We start from the raw sequence: 20,111 nt of genomic DNA, 5'->3' as shown, positions 1-20,111 counted from the left end.
ATTGCCTATGAATACATACAATTAGTTATATAAAATAAAGAAATTACAGTAAAGAGAATATACATTATATACACTATACCAGAGTATTATATTATATTATATTATATTATATTATATTATATTATATTATATTATATTATATTATATTATATTACACTACATTATGTACACACAACTACTACATGCTAAAATGAGCAAATTAACACTAACTACAGTTGTTGGAATGCCTTAGTTCGTGCTATTATTTGTTTTGTAGATAATTCATAGGCCCTTTTGTATTTATATCACGCATCTGCAGCAGAAAAGCAGTGTGTGTGTGTGTGAGGAAACCGTACTGCTCTGACGTAATTTACAACTCTCTCTCTCCTCGCTCTGCATCAGCGTGTGCGTGTATGTGATGATGATGCTCGAATGTTACATTGTAGCGCTCAGTTCAATGTCATGCGTTTCCCGCCATTGACGGCTGGCTGGCTGATGTAGACCAATGATAACCGCGTCTGTTATGAATCGCTCATTACCCTAAGAACATTGATTGTGTAGTGACTAGTGAATCAGGTGAACAGTACTTTCATCTCCAAACGGTGATCGACACGTATAGAGAAACGGAAACAGGATGATGGGTTTACATGAATTTATATGGATGACAGGTATACTGATGGCGCAGGATCAGGATTTTTGATCGAGACAGTGGGTGAAGATGGCGACTGGGACGGGCTGGCAGCCGCCGTACAGTATCAATCCTCCCGCTGCTGCTGCTTCTGGATCAGGCACCAGTCCATCCTCCACAACCAGCCATTTACTCTACGAATCTGCCCTGACCATGGACTACTCTCAAGATCTGCACCTGAAGATGAGTAAAAAAATAGCACAACTCACTAAGGTTGGTATGATCGCATTTGCTCATATTTTAGGGAAATCGTCTGAATTTTGATTGGTTTCTCAACTTTAACATGAATACACTGTATTCTGCATGATGTTTAATCCTTATCCCCCATAGAGATGATGCCCTACATATTGCAATTTTTTAACCGCAGTGTTTTTTTTCCCTCCTGCAAAAATCTGTTTATTATCCCAGATAAGATTCGCAAGCTCTATTTAATCTGTTTAATTTCTATAAAACAACGTATTTTACATAATCAGTCTAGATTATTAACATCCACGTTTATCAATACTGCACGTGCCTTATTCATTTTTACTTCTGATTTCATTTCATTCTTCATGCCCCAACACGAGAGCAATCTTTGCTTTAAATTCAAGACATTGCGTGTTTTCCATTCACTGTTTTTGTTTTGGGTCCCAGACCTCGATGTATGCGTGAAAACAACCAAATTAACCTCTTATTTTCCCTTTCAGATGATTTTCATTTATTCTTTCGATGTAAACAAAATCCAGTAGGCATGCAGATACAAGATTTTACCACAAAGTAGGCATGCATTTCACAGAAATGTGACTCTTTATTCTAGTGATGTTGTTTGTGAACACAGCAAATACTGTTTACTATGCTATACTCTTTACACTAATAAGATAAGGTTAGCTTGTGAAAATTGCATTTATTTATGAGATCCCATAGAAGTAATATAAGGACTTTTGGAGCATGTTATGGAATTGAAATTGCATGTGTTTATATCATACGTTTCTCTTAATTCATGCAGTATAAACATGATGATTAAATGTTAGGTGTTTTCGAGCTATTGAAATGCCCTCTGGTTCTTTTTTCTTTTTTTCAGGCTCCGACCATTTTAAATGCACATGATCTAATCCATGTGGTATTTTTAAGAAAACTAAATCAAGAGCTTAGTTTCATGTGTTTTAAACTGACAGGGAATGTATTAATACACTGACTAATTAGACTAGGTAGGGCTACTTTGCATTACCACAGTTGTGCAGAATAGGGAGTCCTTACAGTATGTTAATAACATGGATGCGACAAAGGAATCAATTAAAGATGAAAAGGAGAACAGCAGCGAGCGAGCAGCAAGTGAAGACGGCTTGCTTTGATGTGCAACTCTTTAAGCACATGGAAAAAGAGTCATGATTATGAAATGCTTGGCTGGAAAAACTGTTGGCACCTAAAAGGAAAACAGACTCTTGTTTATTAATTAAGAGTTTGGTCTAAATCAGAAAGAGTTTTATAGAAATACAAGGAAAGTGATTTGGTTTACAGGAGCTCTGAGGACTATCATGCATGCAAGAAGGTACATAACAAAAACCTCTAGTCTAAAAAATAATAATTTCAATATTTGTACAGGAATGTGCAAATTGGATATACTGTAGTGCATTGAAACAGCATAAATATGAATATATGTCCTTATTGGAGTGCAGTTTTCCTCTGTTGCAATCTTCTTATGTCTGTTTTAGTGACAGTGATGCACAATTTGTATAGGAATATAACAGATTCAATGATGCAAACTTTATCAATTATGAGACGAATTCAAGTTCTGCAATAAAGCAGCGCATTACACAATAGTGTCATTATTCACCTTAAGTCAGTTTATTATTGATTCAATTCATTTCAGTAATAGTGTCCGTGTTTCAAAATCCATCAAATATGAAACAAACTTGATTCAGCTATAACCCTTAAATGCATGAATGTTTCTGGATCTCTGCCTGTCGCGATGATATAAAACTCTCCTGATATTAGAGTAACAAAAACAGAAGAATAAAATAAAGCATATTTTGTTACCTTTTGGAGCTTGGAAGAGTTCAGTTTGAGCAGATGTTTTATACCATCATCACTGTCTCCGTCAGAGCTCATTTCCCAATACATTCAGCATCTGGCTCATATTCACCATCTCAAACATATTCTCAAAACTCATTTTCAATCAGTATTTTGATCGCTGACAGCTTTTTCACCAGATCCACTATCAAGTGACAGTGACACTAATATATGATTTTGTTCAGTACTTGTTCTGCAGTAAATCACTGAGCCATTTCAAGTTTTGCTGATGATATTTCCTATTCTTTTGTTTTCTGCCTGCAGTAACTATGAGTGAAACATCTCTTCATTGTGTATCAGACATTGCCAGTCATCAAAGAATCAATTATTGTTGTGCAGAAAAAATATATTTACAGACACTGTTACACACCTTGGGTCATTAGCAACCCTATACAGTTTTTACAATTTTTAATAATTTTATTATTTTTAATGAATAATGAATTGATTGAGGAATACTAAGAAGGTCGATGTCTAACTTGAACTAAATGAATGAGGAGGAGGGTAGTGAATGATGTCCCAGGTCACTAAAGACTTGAGGTATGCATTTAAGGGTTAAAGCAGTTCAGAAGACAATAGAGTAATCATACATCTCAATTCAGTTCAAGTTTTCACCAAAACTTCACCCTAAAATTAAAATTCTGTCATTATTTACTCACCCTCATGTTGTTCCAAACCTGTATTTTGATGAATGTTTCAACACTTTTTGTTCATACAATGGAAGTCAGTGGGGTCCAAAACAACACTGGACCCCATGAACTTTTATTGTATGGACAAAAAACACTGATATTTTTCCAAATATCTTCTTTTGATGAACTCATATGTGGAATATTCCATTTAAAATAAACTCAAATTTCTTACTGAAGCTGCTTTTTTCAGCAAACATGAAGAGCGATCACATAATCACAGATTTTAAGGGTACAGCTAATGATAGATTTTTAGAGGGACTGAGATGAAAGACAGAGTCTGTCCAGAAATGGCTATGGATGTTCTGCAGCTGCATAAAAACTGATTCTTCATCCACCCATGTTTCTCATAGGTCATTTACGCCCTCAACACGAAAAACGACGAGCATGAAGATGCCATCCAGTCTCTGAAGGAGGCCCACGATGAGGAGGTGCAGCACATCCTGACGGAGACTCGAGAGAAGATCTTTCACTACAAGAGCAAGATCGGGGACGAGGCCGACCTGAAACGGCGCCTGCAGTCCCTGGAGGAATCCGTGGAGCTGCACGAACACATGAAGCGCCAAGCGCTGGCAGAGTTCGAGATGTACCGTCAGCGCATGGAGGACACGCAGCTCTGCACGGAGGCCCAGCACACGCAACGCGTGGTCTCCATGTCCCGCGAAGTGGAGGAGATGCGGCACGAGTTCGAAGAGAAGCTGCGCTCCTTCAGCCAGGTGCAAGCCCAGTTTGAGCAGGAAAAACGGCGGGCATTGGAGGAGCTCAGGTCAGCTCACCGACAAGAAGTCCAGGAGCTTCTGGAGAGCCAGGAGAACCAGAGTGCATCCTCAAGCCTAGAACAGGAGAAACTGGCCGACCTGCACCGCACAGAGCTGGAGTCGCTCATGGAGCGTGTGGAGGAGCTGACGCAGGACAAGGTTCGAATGGTGGAGGAGTACGAGGCCAAGCTGAGCAAGGCTCAAGGGTTCTATGAACGTGAGCTGGAGGCCATGAGGAGAACGCAGCAGCTCACCACAGAGAACCTGCTGGCCTGGAGGAGGACGGAGGTGGAACTGAGGAAGGAGTTTCAGGCGCAGGAGGCGGCGCTTCAGAGGACCCTGTGTAAACTCCGGGCCGAACTACACAGAGCTCAGGATGAGGCGCGAGAGAGCAGGGACAAGACCAACAGACTGCAGGCGTCTCTTAACAATGCAGAAGTCACAATTAAGGTAATGATTTGAGCATTTTCAGTCAACGGAGATTCATTGAAGGGTGCTTCTTCAAGGGTGCAACTTCAACTTGTATGGTGTTATTAAAACTGTCAGAATTTGTTTTTATTTGTGTTGTATTAAAGTCATATTAGAATAGTCTTGGAAATGTCTTACAGTGTCTTCATGATTTAATTTGATTACATTTTATTGTATATTTGATTGTTTTACCCTTTCTCCAAACCCAAAATTTAAATCTATTAAATCTCTAAATCTATCATAAATATGACACATTTTTTAAAACTATAATCTAAACAAGAAATGAAATAAACAATTCAATGTACACCATTCAATGGTGGATTTAGTTGATCAAAAATATAGTAAAAACAAAATGCAGTCAATAACAAACGATAATAAAAACAATAACAAAAATATTACAATTGAAAATAACTTTTTTTATTTTAACACAATTTAAGATATAATTCGTATTATTCTTTTTTTTGGAAACGTGATACTTTTTTCAGGATTTTTGGATAAATAGACAGATAAATAGATTTTTTAAAAAATAGATTTTTTATTTTTTACTGTACCTAAAAATAGTAGGACATAGTAGGGTAATGTGATGCATGAGCTAAAGACAATTAAAATATTGTGCATTATTTCCCAAATGTAACTTTGCAAAAGTGTGAAAATAATATTTAGTTGTGTTTATTTGGAATATATAAAATGCCAGCTATGAAATTAGGACAAAAGACACAGCTGTATTCCAAAATGTTTAAATTTGCATTACACAGTGCTATTAAAAACAATACATAATTTGAGATGTGGTGGAAATTAAATAGTTTGTCATGGTTCAGAAAAATGACAGAATTCTCCCATGATGCATATGCATTTATGTACAGTATACTGTACATTGTTGGTGGCCAAATGACATAAAGCATGAGTGTTAAAAGGGCCAAAAGTGGCAATACTCTTTAAAATGTATTGGGTGCTTATTTTAAAATGAAAAGAAACAAACAACATTGAGATGTGCTTTATAAAAGATAATAATAATGCATCTCAAAAAAGTCATTTGAGTTTATTTTTCTTTGACAGGAGTTACACAAGCAGCTGGAAGAGGCCATACAGGATGGAGAGATTTGGGTGATGCAGCTGAAAGATACAGAATATGAGCTGGATGGGAGCAGAGATCGAGTTCAGCTGCAGGCCAATGAAATCCTTCACAAAGCCAGTGAGAATAATGTCATGACCAAATTACATTTTTCTTCAGCATATGACTGTGAATCACTCAAGCTGCAATGTGAGGTTTTTTTTTTTTTCAGAGAGGTTACAGTTTTGTGATAGCTTGGCAGGGATTGGTTTAGCTCTGAATTTTCACTTGAATGCTGCTCGGTTTTTGTATTTGCGATTGTTTCCTTCATATCCACAAATATGTCATAAGGAAGAATGAATCTAACAAAACACCTCATGTGTTTCATTAACAGGTCAGATAGGATCTCTTCAAGCAACCCAAATGAGCCACGAGGCCACTATCAGGGACCTTGGCTCCGAGCAGAACCGGCTGAAGGAGAAGATCCTACAGCTGGAGGAGGAGAGAGAGAGGCTTCAGAAACAGATTCAAACACTGGAAGAACAACAGCATCAGAAGATCCTCAATCTGGAGAAGGCAAGTTATTCTTCACCTTTTTCTTTTTCTTTATAATGGCAGAAGGGAGACAGGACTGAAAAGCTATTTGGAAGCAATTACTTGCAGAAATGTTGCAGTAATTACACTACCGTTCAAAAGTTTGGGGTCAGTAAGATTTGATTTTGAAAGAAATGTATACTTTTATTCTGCAAAGAGGCATTCAAATGATCAAAAGTGACATTAAAGGAATGTATTATATTACAAAAGATTTATATTTCAAATAAATGCTGATCTATTTGTCAAAGAATCCTGAAAAAAAATATGAATCACAGTTTTCCACAAAAATATTAAGCAGCACAACTGTTTTCATCATTGATAATAATAAGAAATGCTTCTTAAGCACCAAATCAGCATATTAGAATGATTTCTGAAGGATCACGACGCTGAAGACTGCTAAAAAATTCAGCTTTGCATCAAAGATTAATTACATTTTTTTGTTTTTTTGTTACAATTACAAAAATTACATTTACATGTACATAATTAGACACTTTTATCTAAAGTGACTTACAGAAGACTTACAAAATTACATTTTAAAATTGTTTATAATAATGTTAAAGTTGTTTTAAATTATAATAATAATTTACAATATTATTTTACTGTACTTTTGATTAAATAAATAAATAAATGCTGCTGTGGCGAGCATAAGAGACTTCTTAAAAAAAAAAAATTTTTTAACCATATGTAATGCTTTTGTATGCTAATTTACTTTAACTTTTAATGTCCTTTTATAGGCTACATTGATGCAATATGACACATTCCCTTCAATATTCAATTATTGCTTTATCAAGATTATTCGATTTTTTACATTTAGTCTCCCCTAATCTTGAGCGTTTGGTAACATCCCTGGGACTGGATCTATATAAGCATACAAACCAAATCTCATGTATACAAACTGTTGCTAGCATTTTGAAGTCAGTCACTGCCAACTGGGAACAATTATCAGGTATTCAACACAAGATATCGAGACTTGACAATGTGTAAATGAAGCTGTGCTATTTTGGCAGACGCTTCGTGAGGAAAAGCAGAGCTATGAGATGGAGTTGGCACAAATCAGGGACAAATACGAGGAGGAAACGGCCTGTCTGAAAGACAGCCAGGCAGAATCCTTAGAAGAACTCAAGGAGAAACACAGAGTCCAGCAGGAAAGTGCTCGCAATGCCGCTGAGAGAGAGAAGAACCAGCTGCTCAGTGTAAGAACATATATATTTTACTATGGGTGTAGTGCTTAAGCTTGTGCGTTTGTTTATATGAATTCAGATCTACTCTGAGCTTTACGTGTTTGCTTTATTAGCGGTTTCACTTTAGATATTCCCTCCCTTGTGTTCTCTTTTGCTTTTTGTTATTCTCTGTGTTCTGTTTAATAAAAAATAAACTGCAACGACTTAATGCAAAACAAATGAACAATATGAATATTCAGTCCTACTAAACAAGACTGGTGGATTATCACTGTTCCCAAACCATCTATTTAAACCCTGAGAGCTATGCTAAATTACATTTTCTGCTCCTCGTTGAGTGGTGTTGATTATGCAAACAGCCGTTTCTCAGTGCAATGATGACAATGAGATAGTGATATTTTTCCCACTGTTTTTGTGATGCTTCATACAAATAGCTCTCAATCATGACAAATATTGAGACTAATCTTCTTGTCATCTCATGACAATCACGGCAATTTATTTTTTGAAAATGTCTCCGTGCTCAACAAAGCTCTTTTACAGCTTCTGTGTAATTCGATTGAAAAAAGACTCCATCTGTCTTCAGCAGATTGTCCTCCTGTCTGGATTCACCTCTCATTTCAGTGCTCTGCTATGGCTTTTTTGAATGTTTTCTTTTCATTTTTACTCTCCCAGGAGATGAGACAACAGTTTGATATCCGCCGTCTGTCATTGGAAGAGCAAAGAAACCACCTGCAACAGCAACTGGAGACCATACGAGAGGAACTCACTACCAAGCTCAACATGGCCAACCAAGAGGTTTATATTAACAATGGTTTATATTTTTTGTTTAGATTCACTTTTCTGCTGCGTTTCCTGCTATTTTAAGTCAGTGTTCTTATAGTTAAATTTAAAAAAAAAAAAATATATATATATATATATATATATATATAATATATATTATTATTATATTTTAAGTCAAGTCGAATGATATCCAATTTTCTCATATTGGCCATTTTGGGCGTCGGCCATTTTGAATTTTGTAATACGCATTAGCGTATCCTTACGAACCCCAGTATGGGTCATCGGCACAATGCCCTGAAGGAACCTGAGAAGTTTCGAGCCAGCGCCACCTAGTGGTAAAATCAAATATTCATATGCTTATAACTTTGGATTTGGTTGACATATTTTCACGGGAGTCATCTCCTTAGATTCCTGAATCCTTGCCGAGTCCAATGATACCAAACATGTTAGGTTTCACCTTATGGTTTGTGCAGCATTGTGATTTAGCGTTTAAAACTTTTGTGAATATCTTCGAAACCGTTAGTCCGATTGAGATGAAACCACTGTAAGAAATTTGGAAACATAGGTCGCTGGCAATACACTAATTCCCAAATGTCAAAACTTTTATGGTGTGTTCACACCAAACACGAAGTGTATATTCGCATTGCGTTACTCGCTCTAGATTACTTGCGGGATGTTTTTCTTGTTTTTCGCGTCACTCGCAAATAAAAACATCCCGCGAAAAGGAGTGTGTCGTCATCATCATCAACAACAAGTGCCAAAAAAAAAATCCAATTAAAGATTAGATGAGATTAGATACCTCTTCTCCCAGAGGTAATTTTTTATGTGCTCATACACATAAATGTCTATAACTCCAAAACTAAGTAAATAAGATATTTTCACCAAATTTGACACACAGATGTATGGGCTCACTCTGAGGACACATTAAAAAAGCGGTGGAACTGCGCCACTTGGTGGTGCTATAATTTAAAAAAATGAAATTGCCACTAACTACAACACATTATTCTGACATAAATTGCTATATATCATAGCAATGAAACTCGGTATGTGTCATCGGCACCATGCCCTGAAGGTACTCAAAACGTTTTAAGACAGTGCCACCTTGTGGTCTAAAGTTATAATGAAATTAAAAAAATGCTAATAGCTATTGAATAATTTTAGCTTATTGTAATTAAACTGGTCTGAATAGATTCCTTGGTTCCTGCTGAGAACATAGATACCAACTTTGCCATATTTTGCCAATCTTCCTGTCTTCCATTTGAATTTTCTTTCAAAACCTGTTTTTTCTAACTCCTCCTAGACTGTTTGTCTGATTTTCACCAAAATTTAATCATATAATTTTCAGACCATGCTGGCAATAAGTTATGGATTACGTGTCGATAGACGAAACTGTTTTTGTTTGCATTTGTTATTGTCACCTCACTCTGACCACACCACATCAATTTGGTCACAGCGCCACTTATTGGTCGAAAGTGAAAAACCATTAAATCATCACTAGTGACTGTATTTATGATATTTCAGCCTAAAACCATCTTAAAATGTATTTAATTGCTCGTTGTTGCAGTTGGTCCATCAGGCAGGATGGAATGCGTTAGAGTTTAAAGAGAAAAGCCAAAACACCACAAAATTCATTGCTAATGCTTGTTTTTTCAACAAAAAAAGATTTCACTTCCTGAAGAATAATGTCTTTTGTAATATTTAAATAATAATTAATTTATTAAATTAAATTTCTTCTTCTCTCAGGTGTCCCATTTAAAGGATCTTGTGAAGGACAGTGAAGAAAATCTGGATTCTGCTGAGAGCCACATCTCCTGTCTTAAAGACAGCCAGGAAAAGCTTCTCATCGAGTTGGATGCCACTAGGGCGAGAGTGAGAGAGACAAGCAATATGCTCACGGATCTACAAGTAAAGCGCTCCACTTTCTTTTACTCCATTTATTATGAATTATGTGCATTTTGAGTCAGGCTCTCGTTTGATAGAAAAATAGAAGCGTTTAGAGATGTTGATATAAAATGTTCACGTTTTTTCACGCTTTTAGAAGTGTGGAAACCACTGACGCATCTCGCTGTTTAGAGGGAGAAGCGGGAATTCGGTGTGGCAATCACTGCAATAGGAGACGGATAATAGAGCGTGGCGGGGATCTTAAAAGAAAAATTAAGCCTCATTCAATTTTTAAGACAGCCGCTTTTGTTTTGCACTAAAGCCTGCGAAGTGGAGGAAGAGTCTAAAGATGCCATTTGTATAATCAGCTCTACTGGAAACTGCTTTCTCTCTTTGCTTTTTTCCATGATGAATCATTATCCACTCACAGGAGGAGATAGAAACCCAGAAACAGCAACATGAAGCCAGGGTCATCACTATCAAAACAGAGGAGAAACAGAAAATGGACAAAATCACAGAGGAGCTGGATCTCAAGTGGACCGATGCTCTAAGGTGCTGCACAAAACATACGAGTCATGCATTACTGTAGACAAGATGGAGCTAAAAACAGAGCGAGATTTTTCTGAGCACAGTGCGTTAAATTGAATAAACTGTGACTGTACACAGTGTTTGGTTTTTAGAGAGTTCACACGGCAAATCAAACCTAAAATAGGAGCAGTCTGTCCAGCATCAAAGCCTGTGACAAATCCTCTTACACAGCCATGCATTTGGATTAAAATATGCTAATTACAAGAGTAAGAGGTTAACATCGAATCGCAGAACAGCACACAGTATACAGTGAGCTGAAGGTTACTGAGACATCTGTGAGGTTCTTATTAACATTTACCATCTCACTTTTCCATGCTGTTTAAGTAATGCATTCTTGAATCTGTTTCAGTTGCTCTTTCTCTTTCTCTTTTTGGTTTCAGGGATGAGCTGAAGGGTCTTCGGGAAGAGCTTACAGCCGAACATCAGGCAGAGAGACAGGTGGCCCTGACACAACTTTCCCAGCAGAGAGATCTGGAGATGATGGCAGCCAGGGAGAGCTGGCAGAGGAAGGTGGAGGACCTCCTGGAACAGGTAACTGAAGGTCACACAGACCAGTGACTTTTTGTCATATCACCTTGTAGCCCAAGATTGGTTGCCCACTGAAGCTAAGCAGGGTTGAGCCTGGTCAGTACTTGGATGCCTTTCATTGAATAGTTCTTAAAATAACTATTTTTGTTCTCAGTGTGAAGAACATTTTAATAATAAAAATAACCCTTTTACCCTATAAAGAACCTTTTATGCAATGGAAAGATTCTATGGATGTTAAAGGATTAGTTCACCCCAAAATGAAAATTTCCTAATAATTTACTCACCCCAAATGCCATCCAAGATATCCATGTCTTTCTTTCCTCAGTGGGAGAGAAATTATGTTTTTTGAGGAAAACATTTCTGGATTTTTCTTCTAACAATGGACTTCATTGGTTACCATCATTTTTAAGTCCAAATCAATGCAGTTTCAAAAGTCTTTGAAGTGTTTAAACGGGCTGGACGCGATCACAGCTGAAGAAGAGGTTGTTATCTAGCGAAACGATAAGTCATTTTAAACAAAAAATTATAATTTATTGACTTTTTACCTTCAATAGTTCGGATTGAGCTGATCAACAAACGGACAGGGAACTACGTCATCACATTGAAAGGTCACGCCGGCGCCGGCAATACTATTTGAACTACTATTCATATTCATCAGAATGTTATTCATATACTATTCATATTCATATTCACTGAATACTATTACTATATATATAATGGCAAACAATACTATTTGAACTATCCTCCTACGTACGGTCGCATTGTAAACAGTGGGGCGGTACTTCTGCCGGCGCCAGCGTGACCTTTCAACGTGACGACATAGTTCCCTGTCCGTTTGTTGAACGTTTTTTTATGGAACCATTGATGCCAACAAAGAACCTTTATTTATAAGAACTAGTGCAAAATGCCCGTGCAAAATCAGTTTTTGTGTGTGTTTTTAGTAATTGTTGGTTTGGTGCCCGTGAAAGAGACTGTGAACGCATTGAATTCAGGGAGCAGGCTAGGTTACTACAAATGATGGCTGTGAATAAACTATAATATTCAGAAGTAAACAGTGTAGCTGACTGAGTGTTTATGAATACCACAACCTTCTTAGTGCTAGTGCAAAATGCCCGTGCAAAATCAGTTTTTGAGTGTGTTTTTAGTAATTGTTGGTTTGGTGTGTTTGAGTGCTCATTGTTACAATTACACAGCAAAAGTTCAGTGACATTTTTATTTGTGCATGGTAGAAAGCACACAGTGAACTCCAAGAAAACGCTATGCTTGAGGAAACAGTTTGTGAATATGCTACTACAAATGATGCCCGTGAAAGAGACTGTGAACACATTGAATAGGATATGTTTAGTTGGTGAATAGCATAGGCTACTATTACACAGTAGCGATAACTTTAAGCGCACCAGAATGAAATATAATATTCAGAAGTAAACAGCATAGCTGACTTACAGATTCAGTTAACATCCACAAATGAATAAGCGCGTCGATTCAGGGAGCAGTGCAAAGTGCCCGTGCAAAATCAGTTTTTGTGAGCTGATCGCCGTCAAAAAAGTTCAGGAGATATTCCTTAGTGATGGCTGATTTCAACAGTTTCAATATGATAGCATTTTGAAAAAAAAGTGTCATGAATTTATTGCATTTTTTGGGAAAAATAATCAGTTTTTATAATAGATCTTTGAAAATCCAAATCTGGATTTGAATTTTTTATGATATTATAACCTAAAGATGCTATGTGAAAGTTTGAAACAGAAAATAGTGGTTTTCATCATTTTTACTCAAATTAATCAAAATGGATTTATTACGTTCTGGAACCAAACTATAATATTCAGAAATAAACAGTGTAGCTGACAGAGTGTTTATTTTTAAACCACAACCTTCTTGGGGCTTCTTTGACCGATACAACCCTCTCATGTCAGAATGTTTATTTTTAAACCACAACCTTTTAAAAATGATATATTTAACGATATCTTTAGCATTTCTCATCCAAACAACGTCAAACTTGGTACTGCACTTACTCATGCCCGTGGCAAGACACCTGTCGAATTTAAAATCCATCGGACTAACGGTTCGAGAGATATGCGGTTAACAGACACACACACAGACAGACAGACAGACGTTTCTGTAATTTATAGATAGATGTATTGTCCACATTTTAGATTTTAGAGGTGTATGTACTTTTGTAAAAAATAAAATAAAATAAAAACATTTTCCAGAAGTACACTTGTTTTGTAGGTATCTTGTAGCATAAACAGTCATATAAACAATTGTGTTCTAAAACAAACAAGTGTAACAAAACAAACATTTGTAAGAACAAACAAAAAATGTAACTAAACAAAACAAACCATCTGTAAAAACAAAAAACATTTCAAAAAATCTAACAAAAATACAATAAATCAAAGCAAGTGTTTGTAAAAAAATAAAATAAAATTGTATTCAACACTTTTGTAGCATTTTTCCCCAGAAATACACTTGTTTTTCAAGTTTCCTGTAGCATAAACATATGTTCTTACAAACAAACAAACATTTGCAAGAACAAACAAAAAATTTAACCAAACAAAACATCTGTTAAAAAAAAAAAAAAACATAAATAAAACACAAATGTAGCAAATGTTTAAAAAAATCGAACAAAAATGTAACAAATCAAAACAAAATGTTTGTAAAAACCAAAATGTAGCAAAACAAAGGTTTATGAAAAAACAGGCAAATCTTCTGTATTTAAATTATATTAACTTGTGTAACTGGATCATTTATTAGGGCAAAATAATTTGCAGAGTACTTAATATATGTTGAAATGCATATATCAACGATCTAGTGTTTCTGACACCAATACCATGAGCATTTCTGAAGTTTTGTTTTTGCAGCTTAGTTGGAAACAAAGTCTGACTGGACTGGGAAGGGAGCTTTGCGTTTTGAACGTAGAGTATTATCTATTGTGTATAGTTTTTTTATTTTAAAAGATCAAGGAAATTCATTTTTTCCGTCATATATATCTCCTTGAATATATTAATTTGGAGTGGTATGACATCTGAGAACATAAGAATTCCCATTGCTGTGGTTCTTATTTGAGTAACTGTCAACAACTTTCATCAGTCATTTAGTTCAGATTGAAGTGATTTTCTTTTTTAAATTCTGATGCTTTCAAGTCTCTTTTGGTCTTGTGCAATATCATGCAAACTTGCGTGACTGAAAATTCTAGATTTTCCAAATACAAACACAGTCTCTAGTGTGCAGCCTCATTTCCCATGATGTTTTGCATGTTTGGCACTTTCTGTAATGTGACAGACCGCCTCCTGTACTCTGTCTCTCCGTCGCTCTCAAGAGCCATGTCACTGTCGCTTATGTCAAGAGCCTCCAAAAGTTGCTGCGTCAGACATCTGTCAGCATCTCTAGATGTGTGTTGTCTGTCTTTAGTGCTTCCTCTGGTCAGTGCCCTTTATATCATGTAAAACTAGGGATCTATAATATCAGTGATTTTATATTGACATTGGCCAATATTTGCATTTTTTAATTGTTTTGTTGTTGGCATCAGACCATAATTTTCATATGTTGTTGGCATATTTTTCTGTTGATATGAAAAATCGGGTCGATTTAGCAATATAGTGGGTGCATGATGCATATTACGATGTTATGATCAACTACACTGAACAAAAATCATTTTTATAAAATTATTCCTCCCCGGACCCCCCCAATACAGTAAAACTGCACATTTTAGAGTGGCCTTTTATTGTGGACAGCCTAAGGCACACCTGTGCAATAATCATGCTGTCTAATCAGCATCTTGATATGCCACACCTGTGAGGTGGATGGATTATCTTGGCAAAGGAGAAGTGCTCACTAACACCGATTTAGACTGATTTGTGAACAATATTTGAGAGAAATAGGCCTTTTGTGTACATAGAAAAAGTCTTCGATCTTTGAGTTCAGCTCATGAAAAATGGGGGCAAAAACAAAAGTGTTGCGTTTATAATTTTGTTCAGTGTATATGCTTTTCTCCGTTCTAAGTTCTAGAAGGCAGCTGTCTGACTCTGGGATGGTGAACGGGAACATGGTTTGTGTAACATTATCAACACATTATTAGCTGTTTGATAATGTGGTTAAGAAAAGACTATTTATATTAATTGCCAGTATATGTGCGTTGTTGTAAAGAGCATTATCATTTTGCAGCGTTTACCTCAGTAAGTTGGCTGAGTGAATCTCTTAGCTGGTGTGAGTGAGTGGAGGCGGGGCTAATTAGCATATTCATAGTTCCGCGTATACTAAATGAAGCAAGGGTGTAGAGTTACATTCAAGCTATTTTAAGGCATGTACAATGTTTTTTCACAGGAAAAAAAAACGTTTAAATATGTCATTTTGGTGATTAAAGATGAGTTTTAAGGTATCAAATTGACTACAGGCGGACTTTAATAAATGTATATCTTATATTTGACTTTTTTTACATTTAGCAAAATTTGCTAAATACATAATATTAATATATGATTTAATTATGATTAATTAAATATGCCAGTAATGGGCTAATGTTCAATAACATGAAATAAAATAAACAATATATTGACTTGACGTCTAAAGCAACATTTTGTAAAATATATTTGACGCCATAAATAAATTTATGTCTTATAAATGTCTTTATTTTGGCCACTTCGGAAATATTAATATGTGATTTAATTATGATTAATTTGATTAATTAATTTGATTAAGTCTTTTAATCAATTGACAGCCTTAATTTAAATGTTTATATGCCTGATTTGATTTAAATTCTATTTTTATCTTGTTTTTTAAGGGGGAGGAAGCAGTAAAAGTTTTTAATATCGACAATTAATTGGCCATAGACAATAATTATCAGCCAAAATTTCCATGAAGGGTGCATCCCAAAGCAATGAAGTCTCTGAGATACTATTAAGTTCATCTGTACCAAAGAGGTTACAGTTTGGTTTTGAAATCAACTTCAGTGTGGTCCTTCAACCTCAAATAATCCTGTGACCTATAAGTCCCTCGACAGTTTGTTAAGACAAATCTGTGTGTGAAATCATGTCTGGTGTAGTCCAGGCACTGAAGTCTGCCTTAAAAGACTCTTGCTTTGCTCTCATTTTATTACCTCCGTGTCTATTTTCGGCCTGCCGTTTGCTGCATGCGGAGATGTGCTCGCCATCTCCTGTTTATTCTCTTTCTTGGTGATTATCAAGACTTCTCTTTATTATTTCTTTATCTTAGGGCCTTATCTCATTTTTATGTATCAGTCACATTCTTTTGGTAGATAAGCCGTTTAGATTATATTACTTTTCTCATTTAGGGTATCCCTGGGGTAATACTACACAGCAGATCTGAATTAATATATTTTGCTAGCATAAAACAGGTAATAAAACTCAATAAAAAGGCCGCACCAGCAGTCAAAACGATTGTAATAGCATGTTACATGCAGTTGATGTCATATTCCATCTGTATAACAGGGCAATTTCTGAAAGGATTGCTTTTTTAGATTGCTCTTTGCATTTTTCAGTCTCAGTTTATTGACTCTTGTCCCATACTGATTGATTTAATAATAAATAGTTTTTATTCAAAATATCAGCTTTTTTTCCCCTGACTGTTGTCTATTTCACATTCACCCAAATCTAAGTCATCCACACTCCACAATTTGCATCTCTGAGGGATCTGGCTTCCGATCTCAGTCGTTTGAAGCTGTTCTCTGTTTCTGTTGTGTCAGATCTCTCTACTGAAGCAGAGCCTGGAGCTACAGATGTCGCAGTCGAAAAGCGCGCTGCAGCAGTTACAGGCGCAGTTCAGCCAAGAGCGCGATCACCTGGCGCAGGAGTTGCAGGAACTGGCACTGGAGCATCAGCACAGAGAGTGCCGTCTGCAGGACGCCCACTGCTGCGCCTTGCAGGACATGGAGGACGCACAACAGATCGAGCTTAGGGTACCTACATACAAACACAGGCTACACAGATGCAAATTCACACACAATGACATGAGCATGTGGAGTTACACTTCTGGGGACGCATTACAGAAAGATCCTAACCTTAGAATCCTATCTTATCTGTTTGGTAACCGTAGCAATTTCAGTTAGGACCTAATTTAGGACAAAAGCTATTACAAAATGACATTTATTAAAGCAACACCAAAGATTCTTTTGTACCTTAAAATAATGTTTCCAAAATCGTTTCAGTGGTTCATCAAGTCGTAACAGGGTGAACGGCACTTCTGCATTCGCTTTGCGACCCTCTATTGGCTATAACCGCACTATGCAAGTTTGCCAGATCGGGTCGTGTTTCTGTAGTTCGAATGAGACATAAGAAACTACAAATTTGACTTGCTTTACGGCAAGCGTTACAATAGCAAAAAAATAGCTAGCAATGTCATTATTTTGTTTTTCTTCGTTTCTGATGCCGCAATACATCATACTTTCATAAAATCATGCAACATACTCTACCTTGTCTGTGGACATCGTTATTTCCAAAGCCGGTGCTGGATAAACAAATAGCGTGCGTGCAACGGTTGGCTGCGGTAGGCTAAATTATTTACGACAGCGGTAATGGACAATTCCGCTTTCAACCTGTAGGGGGACCGAAGAGGAAAAGTGCTTTGGTGTTGCTTTAAGTGTATAATCTTATCTTAACTACAGATAGGAAAAGAGTATTACAGAAGCATCCTAACTCGACAAAAAATCCTAAAAACTGTCTTAACTTTAGGACAACCCCAATGGTGTCCTAACTTCAAAATTATTTAAAAGCCAACTGTAAAAATCACAGAATAATAGCCCTGTCTGAGATTGACGTCACATTTATTAACGATACAAGGTAAAGAACAGCGATGTTTGATGGTGGAAAGACTTTGTGAACACCCAAATGATGTGCTGCACTTTGACAACAAAACTACAGACTCCTATGAAATATACTGATAGGCTTTGCCTTTTCTATCGAGCTTATCAAAACAAACAAAAAAGCACCACTTATTTTGTTTTTCCATTTTAATCTCTAGAGTTTTTCCGTTTTTGTGCGTCGTTGGTTGCTTGGTAACAGACCTCAGAGCTGATTACCGAACTCCATGGAGGGGTTTAAGATTTCATAACTGCAGATAAAATGAGATTTTGTAAGATAGGATAAGAATCCTAAATCAACTTAAGATTAGCTTCTGTAATACAAATTTGTGAAAAATCCTAAATGAATCTTAACTTTCTAACTAAAGATAGAAAGTTTCTGTAATTTGCCCTCTGTTTCCCAAATAACTCTGATGTCATGCGCCTTTCATCAATTATGGACACTTGCATTAGGGCTGGCAATGTTAACGTATGCGATTAAAAACAGCTATCAGAAAATAAAAAACAAATATCTATTTTTAATCTATTGACAGCCCTATTTAATATGTAAGGATTTCATTTGTGTATTTAAAATGTAAAACAATGAATATACATAGTTTTTTTCCCACCACACTGTCATTTCCAGCACATCATTGGAATGTTTCCTGAAATATCTTTGGACATTTTTGGAATAAAATGGCTAAATCCTTTGTCTCGCTAAGGCTAGTTTCATAGCACAAATTTGATGTATTCTAAATAAACATTAAATAATATTGTTCACACTTATTAGCATAATTAGAGCTTGATTGGAAATGTTCACTTGATATTTCCTTTTTTGTTTTTCTTTACACATCATGTTTCAGAATAAATATTAAGATGGTTTGATCTTTGTCATAGTTTTTAACATTATATATAACTTTATATTAATATTTTTATGTTGGATTTTGGAGTTAATAATTAAAAAAAAAAAATCTATGCATAAAAGCTTTTTGTGTCCTTCATATAACAAAAACATAGATTATATCAATAATGAATATCAAACTCCATACTGTTCACAAACATGCACACAGCTCATTGATTATACACTACCGTTAAAAAGTTTGGGGTCAGTAAGAGTTTTTACTGTTTTTGAGAGAAGTCTTACAGTATATGCTCACCAAGGCTGCATTTATTTGATCAAAAAATACAGTAAAAATGATTATTGTAAAATATTATTATAACTTTATTTCTTATAATTATCACTGTTGAAAACAGTTATAATATTTTTGTGGAATCCGTTGATAAATCAAATCCAGGGTTATTTGATGAATAGAAAGTTCAAAAGAACAGCCTTTATTTGAAATTGAAAAATAATAGTTTCTTTCTTTCTAAAAATCTTACCGATCCCGAACTTTTGCACAGTAGTGCACAATACCTGTTTTTCATCTAGACATGATGCCTCCTGCCTGTCATCCTGTATTGATCGTCACCTTCATTGTGTCCTCTTCCCCTTCATAGTACATGTCTGTTTCCTTTACTCTCTGGATTTGTCACCCCTGCATTATCACCCCACACTGAGAATCTCCACTGTGCATGACATCCAGATGGTAAATTACCCAACTTTTTGTGCTTCCTTACCGTCTACACACATTATGAATCTGAAAACATGTTTCTCATCCAGGAAACTGCAGCTGTTGTTTCATTTAAAAATTGTGCGTTACACAGAATATTTTAAGATGGAAAGCCCAGACATTTGAAGCAGACACGTGATGCAGAGTCTAACGGGCTTTTCTTCATCTTGCGCTGCGGCCAAGAAAGAAGCTTTTTTTAAGCTGATTTGGCCACATTTCGGATTACCAAGTAATGGAAAAAAAAAAAACATTAATAGTTGCTTTCATTTCCGTTCTTTTATGTCAATCCTTGAGTGACTTTTTGGGTGGACTGTTTAAATGTCTTCTTATTCCTCCCAGACGTGGCATAAAGAGAAACTATCCATAAAATAGCAGTGTCAACAGTAAAACTGGATGATTCTGTAATAAGATGATTCTGTATGGCATCATCTAATTTCTAACTAACCCACTATGTTGAAAGTCTTCTTAATTTTTTTTCTTCTTCCCAAATTT

The 20,111-nt window shown here is 36.0% G+C and overlaps 1 protein-coding gene across 2 annotated transcripts in view; it reads left to right on the top strand.

Annotated features, from left to right (window-relative positions):
* The first annotated feature begins 382 nt into the window (after positions 1-382).
* Positions 383-20,111, top strand: part of fam184aa (family with sequence similarity 184 member Aa) — a 31,303-nt gene continuing 11,574 nt past the window's right edge. Inside the window, exons 1-10 of one of the 2 annotated variants that reach the window (XM_084096877.1) lie at positions 383-880; positions 3,753-4,607; positions 5,682-5,817; positions 6,071-6,252; positions 7,278-7,463; positions 8,121-8,243; positions 9,972-10,133; positions 10,540-10,661; positions 11,078-11,228; positions 16,918-17,130. In XM_084096877.1, coding sequence (XP_083953003.1) covers positions 698-880; positions 3,753-4,607; positions 5,682-5,817; positions 6,071-6,252; positions 7,278-7,463; positions 8,121-8,243; positions 9,972-10,133; positions 10,540-10,661; positions 11,078-11,228; positions 16,918-17,130 — 2,313 coding nt within the window. In that variant the 5' untranslated portion in view covers positions 383-697. The remainder of the gene's footprint in view (positions 881-3,752; positions 4,608-5,681; positions 5,818-6,070; positions 6,253-7,277; positions 7,464-8,120; positions 8,244-9,971; positions 10,134-10,539; positions 10,662-11,077; positions 11,229-16,917; positions 17,131-20,111) is intronic. The other variant, XM_084096878.1, reaches the window with a different exon arrangement.

Source organism: Abramis brama (genome assembly GCF_963993115.1).
Source record: "Abramis brama genome assembly, chromosome: 21".
In the NCBI taxonomy this organism is placed as follows: Eukaryota; Metazoa; Chordata; class Actinopteri; order Cypriniformes; family Leuciscidae; genus Abramis; species Abramis brama.
Note: the sequence above shows the minus strand (reverse complement) of the source record. Positions and strands in the feature narration are given on the sequence as shown.